This window comes from Bombina bombina, chromosome 6, assembly GCF_027579735.1.
Source record: "Bombina bombina isolate aBomBom1 chromosome 6, aBomBom1.pri, whole genome shotgun sequence".
NCBI classification, from domain to species: Eukaryota; Metazoa; Chordata; class Amphibia; order Anura; family Bombinatoridae; genus Bombina; species Bombina bombina.
The window spans coordinates 1,033,391,494-1,033,415,485 of NC_069504.1; the positions used below are offsets into that span (position 1 = coordinate 1,033,391,494).

The window sequence follows — 23,992 nt, forward strand, 5'->3', positions numbered from 1 at the left end:
GTATGAGGAAAATGATTTTAGCACCGTAACTAAAATCCATGGCTGTTCCACACAGGACTGTTGAGAGCAATTAACTTCAGTTGGGGGAACAGTGTGCAGTCTCTTACTGCTTGAGGTATGACACATTCTAACAAGACGATGTAATGCTGGAAGCTGTCATTTTCCCTATGGGATCCGGTAAGCCATGTTTATTAAGATAGTAAATAAGGGCTTCACAAGGGCTTATTAAGACTGTAGACTTTTTCTGGGCTAAATCGATTCATTATTAACACATATTTAGCCTTGAGGAATCATTTATTCTGGGTATTTTGATATGATTATATCGGCAGGCACTGTTTTTGACACCTTATTCTTTAGGGGCTTTCCCTAATCATAGTCAGAGCCTCATTTTCGCGCCGGTATGGCGCACTTGTTTTTGAGGACAGCATGGCATGCAGCTGCATGTGTGTGGAGCTCTGATACATAGAAAAGTCTTTCTGAAGGCATCATTTGGTATCGTATTCCCCTTTGGGCTTGGTTGGGTCTCAGCAAAGCAGATTCCAGGGACTGTAAAGGGGTTAAATATAAAAACGGCTCCGGTTCCGTTATTTTAAGGGTTAAAGCTTCCAAATTTGGTGTGCAATACTTTTAAGGCTTTAAGACACTGTGGTGAAATTTTGGTGAATTTTGAACAATTCCTTCATACTTTTTCGCAATTGCAGTAATAAAGTGTGTTTAGTTTAAAATTTAAAGTGACAGTAACGGTTTTATTTTAAAACGTTTTTTGTGCTTTGTTATCAAGTTTATGCCTGTTTAACATGTCTGAACTACCAGATAGATTGTGTTCTGACTGTGGGGAAACCAAGGTTCCTTCTCATTTAACTATATGTATTTTATGTCATAAAAAAATTTAGTAAAAATGATGCCCAAGATGATTCCTCAAGTGAGGGGAGTAAGCATGGTACTGCATCATCCCCTCCTTCGTCTACACCAGTCTTGCCCATACAGGAGGCCCCTAGTACATCTAGTGCGCCAATACTCCTTACTATGCAACATTTAACGGCTGTAATGGATAATTCTATCAAAAACATTTTAGCCAATATGCCCGCTTATCAGCGAAAGCGCGACTGCTCTGTTTTAGAAAATTCTGTAGAGCATGAGAACGCTGAGGATATGGTTTCTGAAGGGCCCCTACACCAGTCTGAGGGGGCCAGGGAGGTTTTGTCTGAGGGAGAAATTTCAGATTCAGGAAACATTTCTCAACAAGCTGAACCTGATGTGATTACTTTTAAATTTAAGTTGGAACATCTCCGCGCTCTGCTTAAGGAGGTGTTATCCAATTTGGATGATTGTGATTATCTGGTCATTCCAGAACCACTATGTAAAATGGAAAAGTTCTTAGAGGCCCCGGGGCCCCCCGAAGCTTTTCCTATATCCAAGCGGGTGGCGTACATTGTTAGTAAAGAATGGGACAGGCCCGGTATACCTTTAGTACCTCCCCCCATATTTATAAAATTGTTTTCCTATAGTCGACCCCAGAAAGGACTGATGGCAGACAGTCCCCAAGGTCGAGGGGGCGGTTTCTACTCTACACAAGCGCGCCACTTTACCCATAGAAGATAGTTGTGCTTTCCAAGATCCTATGGATAAAAAAATAGAAGGTCTGCTAAAGATGTTTGTTCAGCAAGGTTCCCTTCTACAACCAATTGCATGCATTGTCCCTGTCACTGCAGCCGCGTGTTTCTAGTTTGATGAGCTAGGAAAGGCGATTATTAGTAATTCTTCTTCTTATGAGGAGATTATGGACAGAATTCGTGCTCTTAATTGGCTAATTCTTTCACCCTAGACGCCACCTTGCAATTGGCTAGGTTAGCGGCGAAAAAATTCTGGGTTTGCTATTGTGGCGCAGAGCGCTTTGGTTAAAATCTTGGGCAGCGGATGCGTCTTCCAAGAACAAATTGCTTGACATTCCTTTCAAGGGGAAAACACTCTTTGGCCCTGACTTGAAAGAGATTATCTCTGATATCACTGGGGGCAAGGGCCACGCCCTTCCTCAGGATAGGTCTTTTCAAGACCAAAAATAAACCTAAGTTTCGTCCCTTTCGCAGAAACGGATCAGCCCCAAGGGCTACGTCCTCTAAGCAGGAAGGTAATACTTCTCAAGCCAATCCAGCCTGGAGACCTATGCAAGGCTGGAACAAAGGAAAGCAGGCCAGGAAACCTGCCACTGCTACCAAGACAGCATGAAATGCGGGCCCCCGATCCGGGACCGGATCTGGTGGGGGGCAGACTCTCTCTCTTCGCTCAGGCTGGGGCAAGAGATGTTCTGGATCCTTGGGCGCTAGAAATAGTCTCCCAAGGTTATTCTCTGGAGTTCAAGGGGCTTCCTCCAAGGGGGAGGTTCCACAGGTCTCAGTTGTCTTCAGACCACATAAGAAGACAGGCATTCTTACATTGGGTAGAAGACCTGCTAAAAATGGGAGTGATTCATCCTGTTCCATTAGGAGAACAAGGGATGGGGTTCTACTCCAATCTGTTCATAGTTCCCAAAAAAGAGGGAACGTTCAGACCAATCTTAGATCTCAAGATCTTGAACAAGTTTCTCAAGGTTCCATCGTTCAAGATGGAAACCATTCGAACACTTCTTCCTTCCATCCAGGAAGCTCAATTCATGACCAAGGTGGATTTCAAGGATGCGTTTCTACATATTCCTATCCACAAGGAACATCATCGGTTCCTAAGGTTTGCATTCCTGGACAAGCATTTCCAGTTCGTGGCGTTTTCTTTCAGATTAGCCACTGCTCCTAGGATTTTCTCATAGGTACTAGGGTCCCTTCTGGCGGTGCTAAGACCAAGGGGCATTGCTGTAGTACCTTACTTGGACGACATTCTGATTCGAGCGTCGTCCCTTCCTCAAGTAAAGGCTCACACGGACATTGTCCTGGCCTTTCTCAGATCTCACGGATGGAAAGTGAACGTGGAAAAGAGTTCTCTATCTCCGTCAACGAGGGTTCCCTTCTTGGGAACTATAATAGACTCCTTAGAAATGAGGATTTTTCTGACAGAAGCCAGAAAAACAAAACTTCTAGACTCTTGTCGGATACTCGGTTAAAATCTTGGGCAGCGGATGCGTCTTCCAAGAACAAATTGCTTGACATTCCTTTCAAGGGGAAAACACTCTTTGGCCCTGACTTGAAAGAGATTATCTCTGATATCACTGGGGGCAAGGGCCACGCCCTTCCTCAGGATAGGTCTTTTCAAGACCAAAAATAAACCTAAGTTTCGTCCCTTTCGCAGAAACGGATCAGCCCCAAGGGCTACGTCCTCTAAGCAGGAAGGTAATACTTCTCAAGCCAATCCAGCCTGGAGACCTATGCAAGGCTGGAACAAAGGAAAGCAGGCCAGGAAACCTGCCACTGCTACCAAGACAGCATGAAATGCGGGCCCCCGATCCGGGACCGGATCTGGTGGGGGGCAGACTCTCTCTCTTCGCTCAGGCTGGGGCAAGAGATGTTCTGGATCCTTGGGCGCTAGAAATAGTCTCCCAAGGTTATTCTCTGGAGTTCAAGGGGCTTCCTCCAAGGGGGAGGTTCCACAGGTCTCAGTTGTCTTCAGACCACATAAGAAGACAGGCATTCTTACATTGGGTAGAAGACCTGCTAAAAATGGGAGTGATTCATCCTGTTCCATTAGGAGAACAAGGGATGGGGTTCTACTCCAATCTGTTCATAGTTCCCAAAAAAGAGGGAACGTTCAGACCAATCTTAGATCTCAAGATCTTGAACAAGTTTCTCAAGGTTCCATCGTTCAAGATGGAAACCATTCGAACACTTCTTCCTTCCATCCAGGAAGCTCAATTCATGACCAAGGTGGATTTCAAGGATGCGTTTCTACATATTCCTATCCACAAGGAACATCATCGGTTCCTAAGGTTTGCATTCCTGGACAAGCATTTCCAGTTCGTGGCGTTTTCTTTCAGATTAGCCACTGCTCCTAGGATTTTCTCATAGGTACTAGGGTCCCTTCTGGCGGTGCTAAGACCAAGGGGCATTGCTGTAGTACCTTACTTGGACGACATTCTGATTCGAGCGTCGTCCCTTCCTCAAGTAAAGGCTCACACGGACATTGTCCTGGCCTTTCTCAGATCTCACGGATGGAAAGTGAACGTGGAAAAGAGTTCTCTATCTCCGTCAACGAGGGTTCCCTTCTTGGGAACTATAATAGACTCCTTAGAAATGAGGATTTTTCTGACAGAAGCCAGAAAAACAAAACTTCTAGACTCTTGTCGGATACTTCATTCCGTTCCTCTTCCTTCCATAGCGCAGTGCATGGAAGTGATAGGTTTGATGGTAGCGGCAATGGACATAGTTCCTTTTGTGCGCATTCATCTAAGACCATTACAACTGTTCATGCTCAGTCAGTGGAATGGGGACTATTCAGACTTGTCTCCGAAGATACAAGTAAATCAGAGGACCAGAGACTCTTTCCGTTGGTGGCTGTCCCTGGACAACCTGTCACAAGGGATGACCTTCCGCAGACCAGAGTGGGTCATTGTCACGACCGACGCCAGTCTGATGGGCTGGGGCGCGGTCTGGGGATCCCTGAAAGCTCAGGGTCTTTGGTCTCGGGTAGAATCTCTTCTACCGATAAATATTCTGGAACTGAGAGCGATATTCAATGCTCTCAAAGCTTGGCCTCAGTTAGCGAGGGCCAAGTTCATACATCAACCATCAGGGGGGAACAAGGAGTTCCCTAGCGATGGAAGAAGTGACCAAAATCATTCTATGGGCGGAGTCTCACTCCTGCCACCTGTCTGCTATCCACATCCCAGGAGTGGAAAATTGGGAAGCGGATTTTCTGAGTCGTCAGACATTGCATCCGGGGGAGTGGGAACTCCATCCGGAAATCTTTGCCCAAGTCACTCAACCGTGGGGCATTCCAGACATGGATCTGATGGCCTCTCGTCAGAACTTCAGAGTTCCTTACTACGGGTACAGATCCAGGGATCCCAAGGCGGCTCTAGTGGATGCACTAGTAGCACCTTGGACCTTCAAACTAGCTTATGTGTTCCCGCCGTTTCCTCTCATCCCCAGGCTGGTAGCCAGGATCAATCAGGAGAGGGCGTCAGTGATTTTGATAGCTCCTGCGTGGCCACGCAGGACTTGGTATGCAGATCTGGTGAATATGTCATCGGCTCCACCATGGAAGCTACCTTTGAGACGAGACCTTCTTGTTCTAGGTCCGTTCGACCCACTCCAGCTGACTGCTTGGAGATTGAACGCTTGATCTTATCAAAGCGAGGGTTCTCAGATTCTGTTATTAATACTCTTGTTCAGGCCTGAAAGCCTGTAACCAGAAAAATTACCACATTATTTGGTATATCTGTTGGTGTGAATCTGCAGGATTCCCTTGGGACAAGGTTAAGATTCCTAAGAGTCTATCCTTCCTTCGAGAAGGATTGGAAAAAGGATTATCTGCAAGTTCCTTGATGGGACAGATTTCTGCCTTGTCTGTGTTACTTCACAAAAAGCTGGCAGCTGTGCCAGATGTTCTAGCCTTTGTTCAGGCTCTGGTTAGAATCAAGCCTGTTTCCAAAATTTTGACTCCTCCTTGGAGTCTCAACCTAGTTCTTTCAGTTCTTCAGGGGGTTCCGTTTGAACCCTTACATTCCGTTGATATTAAGTTATTATCTTGGAAAGTTTTGTTTTTGGTTGCAATTTCTTCTGCTAGAAGAGTTTCAGAATTATCTGCTCTGCAGTGTTCTTCTCCTTATCTGGTGTTCCATGCAGATAAGGTGGTTTTGCGTACTAAACCTGGTTTTCTTCCAAAAGTTGTTTCTAACAAAAACATTAACCAGGAGATAGTTGTGCCTTCTTTGTGTCCTAATCCAGTTTCAAAGAAGGAACGTTTGTTGCGCAACTTGGATGTAGTTCGTGCTCTCAAATTTTACTTAGCAGCTACTAAGGATTTCAGACAAACTTTGTCTTTGTTTGTTGTTTATTCTGGTAAACGGAGAGGTCAAAAAGCAACTTCTACCTCTCTCTCCTTCTGGATTAAAAGCATTATCCGATTGGCTTATGAGACTGCCGGACGGCAGTCTCCTGAAAGAATCACAGCTCACTCCACTAGGGCTGTGGCTTCCACATGGGCCTTCAAGAACGAGGCTTCTGTTGATCAGATATGTAAGGCAGCGACTTGGTCTTCACTGCACACTTTTTCTAAATTTTACAAATTTGATACTTTTGCTTCTTCTGAGGCTATTTTTGGGAGAAAGGTTTTGCAAGCCGTGGTGCCTTCCATTTAGGTGGCCTGATTTGCTCCCTCCCTTCATCCGTGTCCTAAAGCTTTGGTATTGGTTCCCACAAGTAAGGATGACGCCGTGGACCGGACACACCTATGTTGGAGAAAACAGAATTTATGTTTACCTGATAAATTACTTTCTCCAACGGTGTGTCCGGTCCACGGCCCGCCCTGGTTTTTTTAATCAGGTCTGATAATTTATTTTCTTTAACTACAGTCACCACGGTAACATATGGTTTCTCCTATGCAAATATTCCTCCTTAACGTCGGTCGAATGACTGGGGTAGGCGGAGCCTAGGAGGGATCATGTGACCAGCTTTGCTGGGCTCTTTGCCATTTCCTGTTGGGGAAGAGAATATCCCACAAGTAAGGATGACGCCGTGGACCGGACACACCGTTGGAGAAAGTAATTTATCAGGTAAACATAAATTCTGTTTCTTCTTCAGCATGCTAATAATTTTATTTGTGATGCCATTTTTGATATTATCAGAGTTGATGTCAGGTTTATGTCTCTAGCTATTTTAGCTAGAAGAGCTTTATGGCTTAAGACTTGGAATGCTGATATGGCTTCTAAATCAACTCTACTTTCCATTTCTTTCCAGGGTAACAAATTATTTGGTTCTCAGTTGGATTCTATTATCTCAACTGTTACTGGTGGGAAAGGAACTTTTATACCACAGGATAAAAAATCTAAAGGTAAAAACAGGGCTAATAATCGTTTTCGTTCCTTTCGTTTCAACAAAGAACAAAAGCCTGATCCTTCGTCCTCAGGAGCAGTTTCAGTTTGGAAACCATCTCCAGTCTGGAATAAATCCAAGCCTGCTAGAAAGGCAAAGCCTGCTTCTAAGTCCACATGAAGGTGCGGCCCTCATTCCAGCTCAGCTGGTAGGGGGCAGGTTACGTTTTTTCAAAGAAATTTGGATCAATTCTGTTCACAATCTTTGGATTCAGAACATTGTTTCAGAAGGGTACAGAATTGGTTTCAAGATGAGACCTCCTGCAAAGAGATTTTTTCTTTCCCGTGTCCCAGTAAATCCAGTGAAAGCTCAAGCATTTCTGAATTGTGTTTCAGATCTAGAGTTGGCTGGAGTAATTATGCCAGTTCCAGTTCCGGAACAGGGGATGGGGTTTTATTCAAATCTCTTCATTGTACCAAAGAAGGAGAATTCCTTCAGACCAGTTCTGGATCTAAAAATATTGAATCATTATGTAAGGATACCAACGTTCAAGATGGTAACTGTAAGGACTATCTTGCCCTTTGTTCAGCAAGGGAATTATATGTCCACAATAGATTTACAGGATGCATATCTGCATATTCCGATTCATCCAGATCACTATCAGTTCCTGAGATTCTCTTTTCTGGACAAGCATTACCAGTTTGTGGCTCTACCGTTTGGCCTAGCTACAGCTCCAAGAATTTTTTCAAAGGTTCTCGGTGCCCTTCTGTCTGTAATCAGAGAACAGGGTATTGTGGTATTTCCTTATTTGGACGATATCTTGGTACTTGCTCAGTCTTTACATTTAGCAGAATCTGATACGAATCGACTTGTGTTGTTTCTTCAAGATCATGGTTGGAGGATCAATTTACCAAAAAGTTCTTTGATTCCTCAGACAAGGGTAACCTTTCTGGGTTTCCAGATAGATTCAGTGTCCATGACTCTGTCTTTAACAGACAAGAGACGTCTAAAGTTGATTGCAGCTTGTCGAAACCTTCAGTCACAATCATTCCCTTTGGTAGCCTTATGCATGGAAATTCTTGGTCTTATGACTGCTGCATCGGACGCGATCCCCTTTGCTCGTTTTCACATGCGACCTCTTCAGCTCTGTATGCTGAATCAATGGTGCAAGGATTACACAAAGATATCTCAATTAATATCTTTAAAACCGATTGTTCGACACTCTCTAACGTGGTGGACAGATCACCATCGTTTAATTCAGGGGGCTTCTTTTGTGCTTCCGACCTGGACTGTAATTTCAACAGATGCAAGTCTCACAGGTTGGGGAGCTGTTTGGGGATCTCTGACGGCACAAGGAGTTTGGGAATCTCAGGAGGTGAGATTACCGATCAATATTTTGGAACTCCGTGCAATTTTCAGAGCTCTTCAGTTTTGGCCTCTTCTGAAGAGAGAATCGTTCATTTGTTTTCAGACAGGCAATGTCACAACTGTGGCATACATCAATCATCAAGGAGGGACTCACAGTCCTCTGGCTATGAAAGAAGTATCTCGAATTTTGGTTTGGGCGGAATCCAGCTCCTGTCTAATCTCTGCGGTTCATATCCCAGGTATAGACAATTGGGAAGCGGATTATCTCAGTCGCCAAACGTTGCATCCGGGCGAATGGTCTCTTCACCCAGAGGTATTTCTTCAAATTGTTCAAATGTGGGAACTTCCAGAAATAGATCTGATGGCGTCTCATCTAAACAAGAGACTTCCCAGGTATCTGTCCAGATCCCGGGATCCTCAGGCGGAGGCAGTGGATGCATTATCACTTCCTTGGAAGTATCATCCTGCCTATATCTTTCCGCCTCTAGTTCTTCTTCCAAGAGTAATCTCCAAGATTCTGAAGGAATGCTCGTTTGTTCTGCTGGTAGCTCCGGCATGGCCTCACAGGTTTTGGTATGCGGATCTTGTCCGGATGGCCTCTTGCCAACCGTGGACTCTTCCGTTAAGACCAGACCTTCTGTCTCAAGGTCCTTTTTTCCATCAGGATCTCAAATCCTTAAATTTAAAGGTAGGGAGATTGAACGCTTGATTCTTGGTCAAAGAGGTTTCTCTGACTCTGTGATTAATACTATGTTACAGGCTCGTAAATCTGTATCTAGAGAGATATATTATAGAGTCTGGAAGACTTATATTTCTTGGTGTCTTTCTCATCATTTTTCTTGGCATTCTTTTAGAATACCGAGAATATTACAGTTTCTTCAGGATGGTTTAGATAAGGGTTTGTCTGCAAGTTCCTTGAAAGGACAAATCTCTGCTCTTTCTGTTCTTTTTCACAGAAAGATTGCTATTCTTCCTGATATTCATTGTTTTGTACAAGCTTTGGTTCGTATAAAACCTGTCATTAAGTCAATTTCTCCTCCTTGGAGTTTGAATTTGGTTCTGGGGGCTCTTCAAGCTCCTCCATTTGAACCTATGCATTCATTGGACATTAAATTACTTTCTTGGAAAGTTTTGTTCCTTTTGGCCATCTCTTCTGCCAGAAGAGTTTCTGAATTATCTGCTCTTTCTTGTGAGTCTCCTTTTCTGATTTTTCATCAGGATAAGGCAGTGTTGCGAACTTCTTTTGAATTTTTACCTAAAGTTGTGAATTCCAACAACATTAGTAGAGAAATTGTGGTTCCTTCATTATGTCCTAATCCTAAGAATTCTAAGGAGAAATCGTTGCATTCTTTGGATGTTGTTAGAGCTTTGAAATATTATGTTGAAGCTACGAAATCTTTCCGAAAGACTTCTAGTCTATTTGTCATCTTTTCCGGTTCTAGAAAAGGCCAGAAAGCTTCTGCCATTTCTTTGGCATCTTGGTTGAAATCTTTAATTCATCTTGCCTATGTTGAGTCGGGTAAAACTCCGCCTCAAAGGATTACAGCTCATTCTACTAGGTCAGTTTCTACTTCCTGGGCGTTTAGGAATGAAGCTTCGGTTGATCAGATTTGCAAAGCAGCAACTTGGTCCTCTTTGCATACTTTTACTAAATTCTACCATTTTGATGTATTTTCTTCTTCTGAAGCAGTTTTTGGTAGAAAAGTACTTCAGGCAGCGGTTTCAGTTTGAATCTTCTGCTTATGTTTTTCATTAAACTTTATTTTGGGTGTGGATTATTTTCAGCAGGAATTGGCTGTCTTTATTTTATCCCTCCCTCTCTAGTGACTCTTGTGTGGAAAGATCCACATCTTGGGTAATCATTATCCCATACGTCACTAGCTCATGGACTCTTGCTAATTACATGAAAGAAAACATAATTTATGTAAGAACTTACCTGATAAATTCATTTCTTTCATATTAGCAAGAGTCCATGAGGCCCGCCCTTTTTGTGGTGGTTATGATTTTGTATAAAGCACAATTATTCCAATTCCTTATTTTATATGCTTTCGCACTTTTTTATCACCCCACTTCTTGGCTATTCGTTAAACTGAATTGTGGGTGTGGTGAGGGGTGTATTTATAGGCATTTTGAGGTTTGGGAAACTTTGCCCCTCCTGGTAGGAATGTATATCCCATACGTCACTAGCTCATGGACTCTTGCTAATATGAAAGAAATGAATTTATCAGGTAAGTTCTTACATAAATTATGTTTTTAAACAACTTTCCAATTTACTTCTATTATCAAATGTTCTTTGTTTTCTTGTTAACCTTTGCTGAAAAGCAGGCAGGCAAGGTTATGAGTGTGCACGTGTCTGCAGTAATATATGGCAGCAGTTTTGCAATAATGTTATACATTAGCAAGAGCACTAGATGGCAGCACTATTTCCTCTCATGCAGTGCTCCAGATATGTGCATGCTACCTATCTAGATATCTCTTACGTGAAGAATAACAAGAGAACAAAACAAATTTGATAATATAAGTACATTTGAAACTTTTCTCTATCTGAATCATGAAAGAATAAAATTGGGTATTTAGATATTTGTGCATGAAATAGCTAATAATGACACCGTCCAGAACTATGTAATGACAAATAATCCTAAGATCCAAAACAAAACCAGGACACATTTTGAAACAATATAAAAAATAGCTTTCAGTGTTATCTTGCACCCAACATTTTGCTAGTTTTCCTGGCATCTGCAGTTCTGTTTGTGAGGTTTGTGGTGGTTTGCATTATGTGGGAATGGTGGTGATTTAATATATATTTACTTTTTTTTTTCTTTTCTTCCAAGGTTTGGACCCCATGGAATTCCTGTAACCGTTCTCCCTAAAAGAGACTATAAATATACCAATGAAGAACCTGTTCAAATGCAAAATAAGTCATTCCAAGAGGAGAGTGTGATAAAGAATGAAGAGAACGTAGTTGTTTCTGAGGAAGTGGCTCCCAATGAGTCTTCAGAGTCCTGTGAAGTAAAAAAATTGTGGCTGTCAAAGCCACCTCCTCTCTTCCATGAAGGAGCACCATATCCCCCTCCTTTATTCATCAGGGACACATATAACCAGTCAATACCTCAACCTCCTCCACGCAAAATAAAGAGACCCAAAAGGAAAATTTATAGGGAAGAACCTACTTCCATAATGAACGCTATTAAACTGCGGCCCAGGCAGGTCTTGTGCGACAAATGTAAAAATAATGTTATGGCAGATAAAAAAGAAATAAGGAAAAGTGGAAGTGACTGTTATAAGCAAGAAGATGGAAAACGGAGACGGCATGAAAATGTGACTACTGTGAATAAAAGACTTAAAACTGATCACAAAGTAACTGATCACAAGGTAAATGGGAAAAGTCAGAATGAAAGTCAAAAGAGAAGTGTCGTGGCAGCCAAGGTATCTAGTCTTTCACATAGGAGAAAAGTTGTAAAGGTATCTTCTCAAAGAAAATCTCATTTGCACACAAAGAAAGTGCTTCAGAGCAAAAACATGGATCATCTAAAAGCAAGAGAGGTTTTAAAAATGGCTAAAGAAAAGGCACACAAAAAGCAGAAGGAAACTTCCTCCTCGAAGAATCCACACAGTAAAGTCCACTACACACGGCGACTTCAGAATGCAAACTCAGGGACCCTCCCACCAAGGCTACGTATAAAACCTCAAAGGTATCGCAATGAGGATAATGACTCTTTGTTAAAGGCTGGACTTGACTCTCTGAGAAGCAGCAAGATGGGTATCAAGCCACAGACTCGCTATTCTGCAACTCGCTCTGCAGGTGAGGCCCCTTCAGAAATAAAGAGCCCCTCAAATGGCCCAGAAGAGGTCACCAGTGAGATTGAGAACACAAGTGTCTGTGTACCACCTGCCGAGCATGATGAGCAGCAAACACTGGGCAAAAAAGACAGCAAAAGCAATATTACAGTTTACATGACCTTAAATCAAAACAAAGTCGACTCTTCCAATGCATCAGTATGTAGTAGTGATAGCACAGATGATTTGAAATCCTCCCACTCTGAGTGTAGTTTTACTGAAAACTTTGATTTCCCCCCAGGCAGCATGCACGCACCTTCCTCATCATCTTCCTCCTCTTCAAAAGAAGAGAAAAAGCTGAGTAATTCCTTGAAAATAAAGGTCTTTTCAAAAAATGTCTCTAAATGTGTTACCCCCGATGGCAGGACCATATGTGTTGGGGACATTGTTTGGGCCAAGATTTATGGCTTCCCGTGGTGGCCTGCCCGTATACTTAATATAACTGTGAGTCGAAAAGATAATGGCCTACTTGTGCGGCAGGAAGCCCGCATATCATGGTTTGGGTCCCCCACAACCTCTTTCCTTGGTTTGTCACAGCTCTCACCCTTTTTAGAAAACTTTCCGACACGATTTAACAAGAAGAGAAAGGGCCTTTACCGCAAGGCCATCACAGAGGCAGCTAAAGCTGCCAAGCAACTCACTCCAGAAGTGCGGGCCCTCCTGACACAATTTGAAACGTGAACACCATATGTAAGGTAGGCAAGTCTGGAGGTCCTTTTACCATTTAGTAAGATATAAGCACCAAGATATAGATTGGTTGGTTGGAGTGGGGCGGTATCATTTTGAAGGTCAGTTGAGATTTTTTGGGGTAGTTAACATTTCAGTTTAAATAAGAGAGATTGCAAATATTTTGTTTGGTTATCATGTAATGTAGGAATATTCAGGTTTGCATTTCCTGGTTGAAAATGTAAACATGTACACTTCTTATACTGAGATACAAATGGCTTTACGGCTTTAGGGACCCTTCTAGAATTCAGAATGGTCAAACTTTCTATTCAGTAAACAGCTCATATTTCCAAACGTCATCAATGCATCTGTAGTTGTGGATCAATACTTAGATCAGTGATCATGTAGTGTTACACGGAGTGTAGGAGACAGGTCAAGTTGCATGTTTTTTTATTTTTAAAGTGTAGATCAAAATAAAACTATTACCAGGTATAACATCTGGAAATGGTTATTCTTAAATAACTGCTATACAGGAACCTTTCTGGCCTTTTTCTTGTGCGGGATACATTCTGGTTAAATTAAAAACATTTTGTGCATTGTTGGATGTGTAATTTGTTACTTTTTCGTATGTGTCTCAATGTTATGGAGATGCATTTTTTCCCTCCAATTTGTTTTTGAGATTAAGTTATCTTTTTGCAGGTCAGGAAAAATGAATCAAATGTAATTGTGTATTGCTCTGAATGTACAAAACCTGTAAATAAAATAAACTAAATCTGATCTTGTTGTCTGTTACTGAAAGCAGGCTAGTATCATTGTTTTGAGGCAAACGCCTTAATATATAAATTGACATCAATAAAAAATGGATTGTCATAAAATGGCAAAAAGTAAATGCTGTAATGTGTTAGAGCATTTTATTATTGCACTATTGCTTGTATGTATCTGCAAAAGTCTTAAATACATAGTTTATGCCCGCTGCAGAGCAGCAATGCACTATTCTGACCTAGCTGAGCACACCTGATAAACCAATGACAAAAGGCAAATATGTGTAGCTAGCTCCCAGTAGTGCATTACGGCTCCTGAGCCTACGTAGGTATGCTTTTCAACAAAGGATACCAAAAGAACAGTCACTTTAATAATAGAAGTATATTGAATGAAATTGCATACTGTGCCTGAACCATAAAAGTTTAATTTTGATTTCAACGGACAATGTATAAAATATGTTTCTATTACAGTCTGAAAGAGAAAATCATAATTTGACTACTGCTCCCAGATGGGAGGATATGAAATGCAATGTTATAAAACCCAGAAATACTCTGTGCTTCATTTAAAATTACCTTTAAATCCCTTTAGAGCAGATCTCCACAGATTTAGTGGCTGTCATTAATGGTCATGGTAGTGATGCAGTAACTTACATACACGCGTTGCAAAAAGGATATATATTGTTTTAGCAAATAAATAAACCTTAAATAAAAATGCAAATTTAGCTTTACTCATTAGTTTAATACTGCCCCATAACTCAGGTGTCTTTGATTCCTGTATCCTATTTTGTATGAGCAGTGGGAAGTGAATATTTATTTATAAAATATATATACAGTAGAATCTCAATTAACTGGCACCCATGGGGATTGGTAGATTCCGGATAAGTGTAATTCTGGTTGCTTGAGAGTCACTATTAAAAATAGCTCTAGTTCTATAACCCAGATTCCTAGAACGGCTCAATCTCTTGCTGAAAACAATGTGTTTATTCAGGATAAAATACAATTGTATATCCTGAATAAACACATTGTTTTCAGCAAGAGATTGAGCCGTTGCATCTTGGTGGATCCTCCCATTGGGCTCTCCCCTGTCAGCCGGTAGTGTGACCCCTGGTCCGGAAGTACAGTACTCGTTCCACAGAGGGATACATGATAGAGGGATACTGTACCAAGAAGTTAAAGCCACCGCGAGATAGCCCGCCCTGATTGCCAAGCTGATGCAATCGTAAGTGCTGCAGTCTATTTCTGTCCCTATATCCGTTTTCTAATGTATGTGAACAAGGGTGACTGCAGCTCCTGCTGTTTAAAGAGATCCGGACTGTTTTTTTTAGCACATTTATGCTCTACATGTTTCCTTTTTTTTTTTTTTTTTTTTTTTTTGCCGGTTGCTTGAGATTCTACTGTATATGTGTGTATATCTATCTATCTATGTGTATATATCTATGTGTATATATATATATATATATATATATTTTTTTTTTTTCTTTCATGTAATTAGCAAGAGTCCATGAGCTAGTGACGTATGGGATATACATTCCTACCAGGAGGGGCAAAGTTTCCCAAACCTCAAAATGCCTATAAATACACCCCTCACCACACCCACAAATCAGTTTTACAAACTTTGCCTCCTGTGGAGGTGGTGAAGTAAGTTTGTGCTAGATTCTTCGTTGATATGCGCTCCGCAGCAGGTTGGAGCCCGGTTTTCCTCTCAGCATGCAGTGAATGTCAGAGGGATGTGAAGAGAGTATTGCCTATTTGAATTCAATGATCTCCTTCTACAGGGTCTATTTCATAGGTTCTCTGTTATCGGTCGTAGAGATTCATCTCTTACCTCCCTTTTCAGATCGACGATATACTCTCATATATACCATTACCTCTACTGATTTTCGTTTCAGTACTGGTTTGGCTTTCTACTACATGTAGATGAGTGTCCTGGGGTAAGTAAGTCTTATTTTCTGTGACACTCTAAGCTATGGTTGGGCACTTTTATATAAAGTTCTAAATATATGTGTTTAAACATTTATTTGCCTTGATTCAGGATGTTCAACGTTCCTTATTTCAGACAGTCAGTTTCATATTTGGGATAATGCATATGAATAAATCATTTTTTTCTTACCTTAAAATTTGACTTTTTTCCTGTGGGCCGTTAGGCTCGCGGGGGCTGAAAATGCTTCATTTTATTGCGTCATTCTTGGCGCGGACTTTCTTGGCGCAAATTTTTTTTTTGTCATTTCCGGCGTCATACGTGTCGCCGGAAGTTGCGTCATTTTCTTGACGTTTTTGCGCCAAAAAATGTTGGCGTTACCGGATGTGGCGCCATTTTTGGCGCCAAAAGCATTTAGGCGCCAAATAATGTGGGCGGATTTTTTGGCGCTAAAAAAATTGAGCGTCATTGTTGTCTCCACAATATTTAAGTCTCATTATTTATTGCTTCTGGTTGCTAGAAGCTTGTTCATTGTCATTTTTTTCCCATTCCTGAAACTGTCATTTAAGGAATTTGATCATTTTTGCTTTATATGTTGTTTTTTCTATTACATATTGCAAGATGTCTCAGATTGTCCCTGAATCGGAAGCCGCTTCTGGAAAAACGCTTAACTGAGTTTCAGTTCTACCAAAGCTAAGTTCATTTATTTTAAATGTTATAAATGTTTATCTTTAGCTATGGTTTGTAATAAGGTATTATGATATACTTTTACATGCAGAATCCATTAGTGTTTATGCTTTATTGCCATTCTTACATCTTATGTACAAGAAATATTTAGAAGATTTATAAGAAATATTTTCTGATTCTATTTTAAAGGCTTTGTCTGACTTCGTGCCTTCTAATAAAATTTTTAGGTCTTTTTCACTTCTTTTTTTAATTATTGAAGTTTCAAATGACCAACAATATACTGATTTATCCTTCTCTGATGATGTTTTTTTCTCTTTCAGAAATTTTCTTCTTCAGATATTGACACTAACAAATCTACTTTTATTATTTTTCTATTGTTAAAGTACATTTGTTCTTTGTTGAAAAGGTGTTGTTTATTTTGGATATTAAGGTAACTAGTTCTTTAAGACTAGCTGACACTATTTCTGCCTATTTATTTCTTCTGTGTTTTCAGAGGTTTTCTTTCCAATTCCCCATTCTAGGGAATGGAATAGGCTGAGAATTTTCTTTTATCCCTTTTTCAAAGGTTTTAAACTATATTCTTTGCCAGCAGTTAAATTCAATTTGGAGGGTTCTCCAATTTATTGGGGCTATCTCTGCTTCTACTAATTATGCTATTGTTTCTATAGCAAAATAGTATTTATTTTCCTTTAGATAGTTGTATCTTGTTTATGGAAAATTATTTAGTTTCAGGTACTTTTCTTGGTCCTGTGATTTATTTGGATATTGCAATTGCTTCATTTTTCTGTTTACTTTAAGATCAAGTATCAGATTATGATTTATTTTAGCATTGTTAAAGGACAAACATTTACTAGACTAGGTGCTGTTGCATTTGTCTCGTTGTTTTGCATTTATTGATTATGCAAGTCCACTGTATTGTCTGGTCCTTTAAACTGGACTATCATGCTAATAATTTCATTTGTGTCTTCATTTTATTGAATATTTTCGCAAATGAGGGTTAATCTATGTCTTTAGCTATTTTAGCTAGAAGAATTTTGTTCTAAAATAATCAATTATTTGTTTTATAATTGGATTCAATTCTTAACTGTTACTCTGGGCTTCAAGATTGAGTTCTAAGACTAAAACTTTAAGCTTATACTAGTTTAGTTGTTCTTATTAAGGAACGAATTCCTGAGTTCTTTCCCAAGTAACATGTTTGTAATTGGGGTTCGAAATCAGCTCCCTAATATTGCGATGTACGTGCCGTATTCCAGCTTGGCTGGTAAGGGGCAGGTTAAGACTTCTTTGAAATTTATTTGGTTCTATTTTGTCCAAATTTCTTTGATTTTTATTCCAGTAAGGCTAACACTTTCTTTAAGTGTGTTTCTGTCCTATATATTTTGGGTATTGTTGAAGCATGGCTGGGCACCCATGGGGTTCAAGCGCTGCTCAGACCTGGAATCTTCTGGGGTATTTCTTCCAGTTCCTTTTTTAGGAACCGGGTTTGGAGTTTTATTCAAACTATTTTGCCTTTTTATGGTCATTGATAGCATTATTTGTTTTCATTAGATACAATAAATGCATATTTCTCCAACATTGGTGTGTCCGGTCCACGGCGTCATCCATAACTTGTGGGAATATTCTCTTCCCCAACAGGAAATGGCAAAGAGCACAGCAAAAGGTGTCCATATAGTCCCTCCTAGGCTCCGCCCACCCCAGTCATTCTCTTTGCCGCTGAACAAGCAGCATCTCCACGGAGATGGTGAAGAGTATGTGGTGTTTAGTTGTAGTTTTTTTATTCTACTATCAAGAGTTTATTTTAAAATAGTGCTGGTATGTACTATTTACTCTGAAACAGAAAAGGATGAAGAGTTCTGTTTGTGAGAGGAGTATGATTTTAGCAGCAGTAACTAAAATCGTTTTTTGTTCCCACACAGGACTGTTGAGATGAGATAACTTCAGTTGGGGGGAACAGTTGGCAGACTTTTCTGCTTAAGGTATAACTAGCCATATTTCTAACAAGACTGTGTAATGCTGGAAGGCTGTCATTTTCCCCTCATGGGGACCGGTAAGCCATTTTCTTAGTCTCAAACAGAATAAAGGGCTTAATATGGGCTATAAAACTGGTAGACACTTTTATGGGATAGATCGATTGCTTTATTTGGGCATTTTATACAGTTTGGTGTTGAAATTCACACTTTATATCTTTGGGGAACGTTTTTTTGCATCAGGCACTGGTTTAGACACCTTCCCAGTCAGGAAGGGCCTTCTCTGTAGTAGGCAGAGCCTCATTTTCGCGCCATTACTGCGCAGTTACTTTGGAGAGCAGTACATGCAGCTGCATGTGTGTGGGTCTGGAAGTAGTTGAAAAAGTTCCTAGAAGGCGTCATTTGGTATCGTATACCCCCCTGGGTTTGGTAAAGTCGCAGCAAAGGCTGGAGCTGGGACTGTAGAGGGGTTAAAACTGTAAACGGCTCCGGTTTCCTCATTTTAAGGGTTAAAGGTCTGAAATTTGGGGTGCAATGCTTTGAATGCTTTAAGACACTGTGGTGAAAATTTGGTTAAAATTGAACAATTCCTTCATAGTTTTTCACATATTTAGTAAAAAAGTGTGCCCTGTTTAAAAAAAGAGACAGTAACGGTTTTGTTTTAAAACGGTTTTTGTACTTTATTGACAAGTTTAAGCCTGTTTAACATGTCTGTGCCTTCAGATAGACTATGTTCTGTATGTATGGAAGCCAATGTGTCTCCCCCTTCAAATATGTGTGATAATTGTGCCATAGCGTCCAAACAAAGTAAGGACAGTACTGCCACAGATAGTAAAGTTGCCCAAGATGATTCATCAGATGAAGGGAGTAGACATAGTTCTACATCATCTCCTTCTGTGTCTACACCAGTTTTGCCCACTTAAGAGACCCCTAGTACTTCTAGCGCGCCAATGCTTGTTACTATTCAACAATTGACGTCAGTAATGGATAACTCCATAGCAAATATTTTATCCAAGATGCCTGCATTTCAGAGAAAGCGCGATTGCTCTGTTTTAAACACTGTAGAGCAGGAGGGCGCTGATGATAATTGCTCTGTCATACCCTCACACCAATCTGAAGTGGCCATGAGGGAGGTTTTGTCAGATGGGGAAATTTCTGATTCAGGTAGAATTTCTCAACAGGCAGAACCTGATGTGACATTTAAATTTAAATTAGAGCATCTCCGCGCACTGCTTAAGGAGGTGCTATCTACTCTGGATGATTGTGACAACCTGGTCATTCCAGAAAAATTGTGCAAGATGGACAAGTTCCTAGAGGTTCCGGTGCACCCCGACGCTTTTCCTATACCCAAGCGGGTGGCGGACATAGTGAATAAGGAGTGGGAGAAGCCCGGCATACCTTTTGTCCCCCCTCCTATATTTAAGAAATTATTTCCTATGGTCGACCCCAGAAAGGACTTATGGCAGACAGTCCTAAGGTCGAGGGGGCAGTTTCTACACTAGCCAAGCGCACTACTATTCCTATCGAGGATAATTGTGCTTTCAAAGATCCTATGGATAAAAAATTGGAGGGTTTGCTTAAAAAGATTTTTGTACAGCAAGGTTACCTCCTGCAACCTATTTCGTGCATTATTCCTGTCACTACAGCAGCGTGGTTCTGGTTCGAGGAACTAGAAAAGTCGCTCAGTAGAGAGACTCCGTATGAGGCGGTTATGGACAGAATTCACGTACTTAAGTTAGCTAATTCCTTTATTTTAGATGCCGCTTTGCAGTTAGCTAGATTAGCGGCGAAAAATTCAGGGTTTGCAATTGTGGCGCGCAGAGCGCTCTGGCTAAAGTCTTGGTCAGCGGATGTATCTTCCAAGACAAAATTGCTTAATATCCCTTTCAAGGGTAAAACCCTTTTTGGGCCAGAATTGAAAGAGATTATCTCAGACATCACTGGGGGTAAGGGCCATGCCCTCCCACAAGATAGGCCTTTCAAGGCCAAGAATAAGTCTAATTTTCGTTACTTTCGCAATTTCAGGAACGGAGTGGCCTCCAACTCTGCAGCCTCTAGACAAGAGGGTAATGCTTCCCAAACCAAACCAGCTTGGAAACCTATGCAAGGCTGGAACAAGGGTAAGCAGGCCAAGAAGCCTGCTGCTGCTACCAAAACAGCATGAAGGAGTAGCCCCCGGGACCGGATCTCGTAGGGGGCAGACTCTCTCTCTTCGCTCAGGCTTGGGCAAGAGATGTTCAGGATCCCTGGGCACTAGAAATAGTATCTCAGGGTTATCTTCTGGAATTCAAGGAACTACCCCCAAGGGGAAGGTTCCACATGTCTCACTTATCTTCAAATCAAATAAAGAGACAGGCATTCTTACATTGTGTAGAAGACCTGTTAAAAATGGGAGTGATACACCCAGTTCCAACTGTGGAACAAGGACTGGGGTTTTACTCAAATCTGTTTGTAGTTCCCAAAAAAGAGGGAACCTTCAGACCAATTCTGGATTTAAAGATTCTAAACAAATTTCTCAGAGTGCCATCGTTCAAAATGGAAACTATTCGAATGATTTTACCTACAATCCAGGAGGGTCAATTTATGACTACCGTGGATCTAAAGGATGCGTATCTACATATTCCTATCCACAAAGATCATCTTCCGTTCCTAAGGTTCGCCTTTCTGGACAAACATTACCAGTTTGTGGCTCTCCCATTCGGGCTAGCCACTGCTCCAAGGATTTTCACAAAGGTGCTCGGGTCCCTTCTAGCGGTTCTAAGACCAAGGGGCATTGCAGTGGCACCTTACTTGGACGACATTCTGATACAAGCGTCGTCTCTTGCAAAGGCTCACACAGACATCGTTCTGGCCTTTCTCAGATCTCACGGGAGGAAGGTGAACATAGAAAAAAGTTCCCTGTTTCCGTCGATAAGAGTTCCTTTCTTGGGGACAATAATAGATTCTTTAGAAATTAAGATTTTCCTGACAGATGTCAGAAAGTCAAAACTTCTAAACGCTTGTCAAGTTCTTCACTCTGTTTCACGACCTTCCATAGCTCAGTGCATGGAAGTAGTAGGGTTGATGGTTGCAGCAATGGACATAGTTCCTTTTGCGCGAATTCATCTAAGACCATTACAACTGTGCATGCTGAAACAGTGGAATGGGGACTATACAGACTTGTCTCCAGTGATTCAAGTAGATCAGAAGACCAGAGACTCACTCCGTTGGTGGCTAACCCAGGATCACCTGTCCCAGGGAATGAGCTTCCGCAGACCAGAGTGGGTCATCGTCACGACCGACGCCAGTCTAGTGGGCTGGGGCGCGGTCTGGGACTCCCTGAAAGCTCAGGGTCTATGGTCTCGGGAAGAGTCTCTTCTCCCGATAAACATTCTGGAACTGAGAGCGATATTCAATACTCTCAGGGCTTGGCCTCAACTAGCAAAGGCCAGATTCATAAGATTCCAATCAGACAACATGACGACTGTTGCTTACATCAACCATCAGGGGGGAAAAAGGAGTTCCCTGGCGATGATAGAAGTGACCAAAATCATAAAATGGGCGGAGGATCACTCCTGCCACCTATCTGCGATCCACATCCCAGGAGTGGAAAACTGGGAGGCGGATTACCTGAGTCGTCAGATTTCTGCTTTATCTGTCTTGTTACACAAACGACTGGCAGCTGTGCCAGATGTTCAAGCTTTTGTTCAGGCTTTGGTCAGGATCAAGCCTGTTTACAGACCTTTGACTCCTCCCTGGAGTCTGAATTTAGTTCTTTCAGTTCTTCAAGGGGTTCCGTTTGAACCACTACATTCCATAGATATCAAAATGTTATCTTGGAAAGTTCTGTTTTTGGTTGCTGTTTCTTCTGCTAGATGAGTTTCTGAGTTATCTGCTCTGCAGTATAATCCGCCCTATCTGGTGTTCCATTCAGATAAGGTTGTTTTGCGTACTAAACCTGGTTTCCTTCCAAAGGTCGTTTCCAACAAGAATATTAACCAGGAAATAGTTGTGCTTTCTTTGTGTCCGAATCCAGTTTCAAAGAAGGATCGTTTGTTACATAATTTAGATGTAGTACGTGCTTTAAAGTTCTATTTAGAAGCAACAAAGGATTTCAGACAATTTTTTCATTTCAGTCTTCTCTGTTTGTCGTTTATTCTGGCAAGAGGAGAGGTCAAAAAGCTACTGCTACCTCTCTTTCCTTTTGGCTGAAAAGCATCATCCGATTGGCTTACGAGACTGCCGGACGGCAGCCTCCCGAACGAATCACAGCTCACTATACTAGGGCTGTGGCTTCCACATGGGCCTTCAAGATCGAGGCTTCTGTTGATCAGATATGTAAGGCAGCGACTTGGTCTTCCCTGCACATTTTTGCCAAATTCTACAAATTTGATACTTTTGCTTCTTCGGAGGCTATTTTTGGGAGAAAGGTTTTGCAAGCCGTGGTGCCTTCTGTTTAGGTAACCTGATTGGTTCCCTCCCTTCATCCGTGTCCTAAAGCTTTGGTATTGGTTCCCACAAGTTATGGATGACGCCGTGGACCGGACACACCAATGTTGGAGAAAACAGAATTTATGCTTACCTGATAAATTACTTTCTCCAACGGTGTGTCCGGTACACGGCCCGCCCTGGTTTTTTAATCAGGTTTGATAAATTTCTTTCTTTAACTACAGTCACCACGGCACCCTATGGTTTCTCCTTTTTTTTTCCTGTCCATCGGTCGAATGATTGGGGTGGGCGGAGCCTAGGAGGGACTATATGGACAGCTTTTGCTGTGCTCTTTGCCATTTCCTGTTGGGGAAGAGAATATTCCCACAAGTTATGGATGACGCCGTGGACCGGACACAACGTTGAAGAAAGTAATTTATCAGGTAAGCATAAATTCTGTTTTTCATTTTTCTGTTTTCATTCAGATTATTTTCTGAGGATACGGAATCTCATATGATTCACTTACTCTTCAGGACATAGTTAGAGGATCTTTTTTTCGAAAGCTCTTGATTCCTCACACAAGGGTCACCTTTTTTAGGTTTCCAGAAAGTTTGTGTCACTGTCTTTGTCTCTATCAGACAAGGGATAATTCTATTGGGTTCCGTCTGTCGGTACCTTTAGTCTCTATTATTTCCTTCAGTTGCTATATATGCATAGAAGTTTTAGGTCTTATGGCCACGGCATTGGATTCAATTCCCTTTGCTCATTTTCACTAGAAAGAACCTTTCCAGTCTTTTATAAGTGTTGTTTCTTCTAGAATATGGTTGGAGGATCAATTTACCAAAAAGTTCGTTGATTCCTCAGACAAGGGTAACCTTTTTAGGTTTCCTGATAGATTCAGTGTCCTTGACTCTGTCTCTGACGGACTAGAGACATCTGAAATTGGTTTCAGCTTGTCGAAACCTTCAGTCTCAATCTTTCCCTTCGGTAGCCTTATGCATGGAAATTCTAGGTCTTATGACTGCTGCATTGGACGCGGTTCCCTTTGCTCGTTTTCACATGCAACCTCTTCAGCTCTGTATGCTGAACCAGTGGTGCAGGGATTATACAAAGATATCTCAATTAATATCTTTAAAACCGATTGTTCGACACTTTCTGACGTGGTGGACAGGCCACCATCGTTTAATTCAGGGGGCTTCTTTTGTTCTTCCAACTTGGACTGAGATTTCAACAGATGCAAGTCTGACAGGTTGGGGAGCTGTTTGGGGGTCTCTGACAGCACAAGGGGTTTGGGAATCTCAGGAGGTGAGATTACCAATCAATATTTTGGAACTCCGTGCAATTTTCAGAGCTCTTCAGTCATGGCCTCTTCTAAAGAGAGAGTCGTTCATTTGTGTTCAGATGGACAATGTCACAACTGTGGCA

At 41.5% G+C, this 23,992-nt stretch overlaps 1 protein-coding gene across 1 annotated transcript in view; it reads left to right on the forward strand.

Moving 5' to 3' along the window:
- The window catches only part of PWWP2A (PWWP domain containing 2A), a 290,650-nt gene that overhangs the window by 122,578 nt on the left and 144,080 nt on the right, over nucleotides 1-23,992 (forward strand). The window contains exon 2 of the mRNA XM_053718774.1: nucleotides 11,156-12,856. Within this exon, the coding sequence (XP_053574749.1) occupies nucleotides 11,156-12,842 (1,687 nt within the window). The 3' untranslated portion in view covers nucleotides 12,843-12,856. The remainder of the gene's footprint in view (nucleotides 1-11,155; nucleotides 12,857-23,992) is intronic.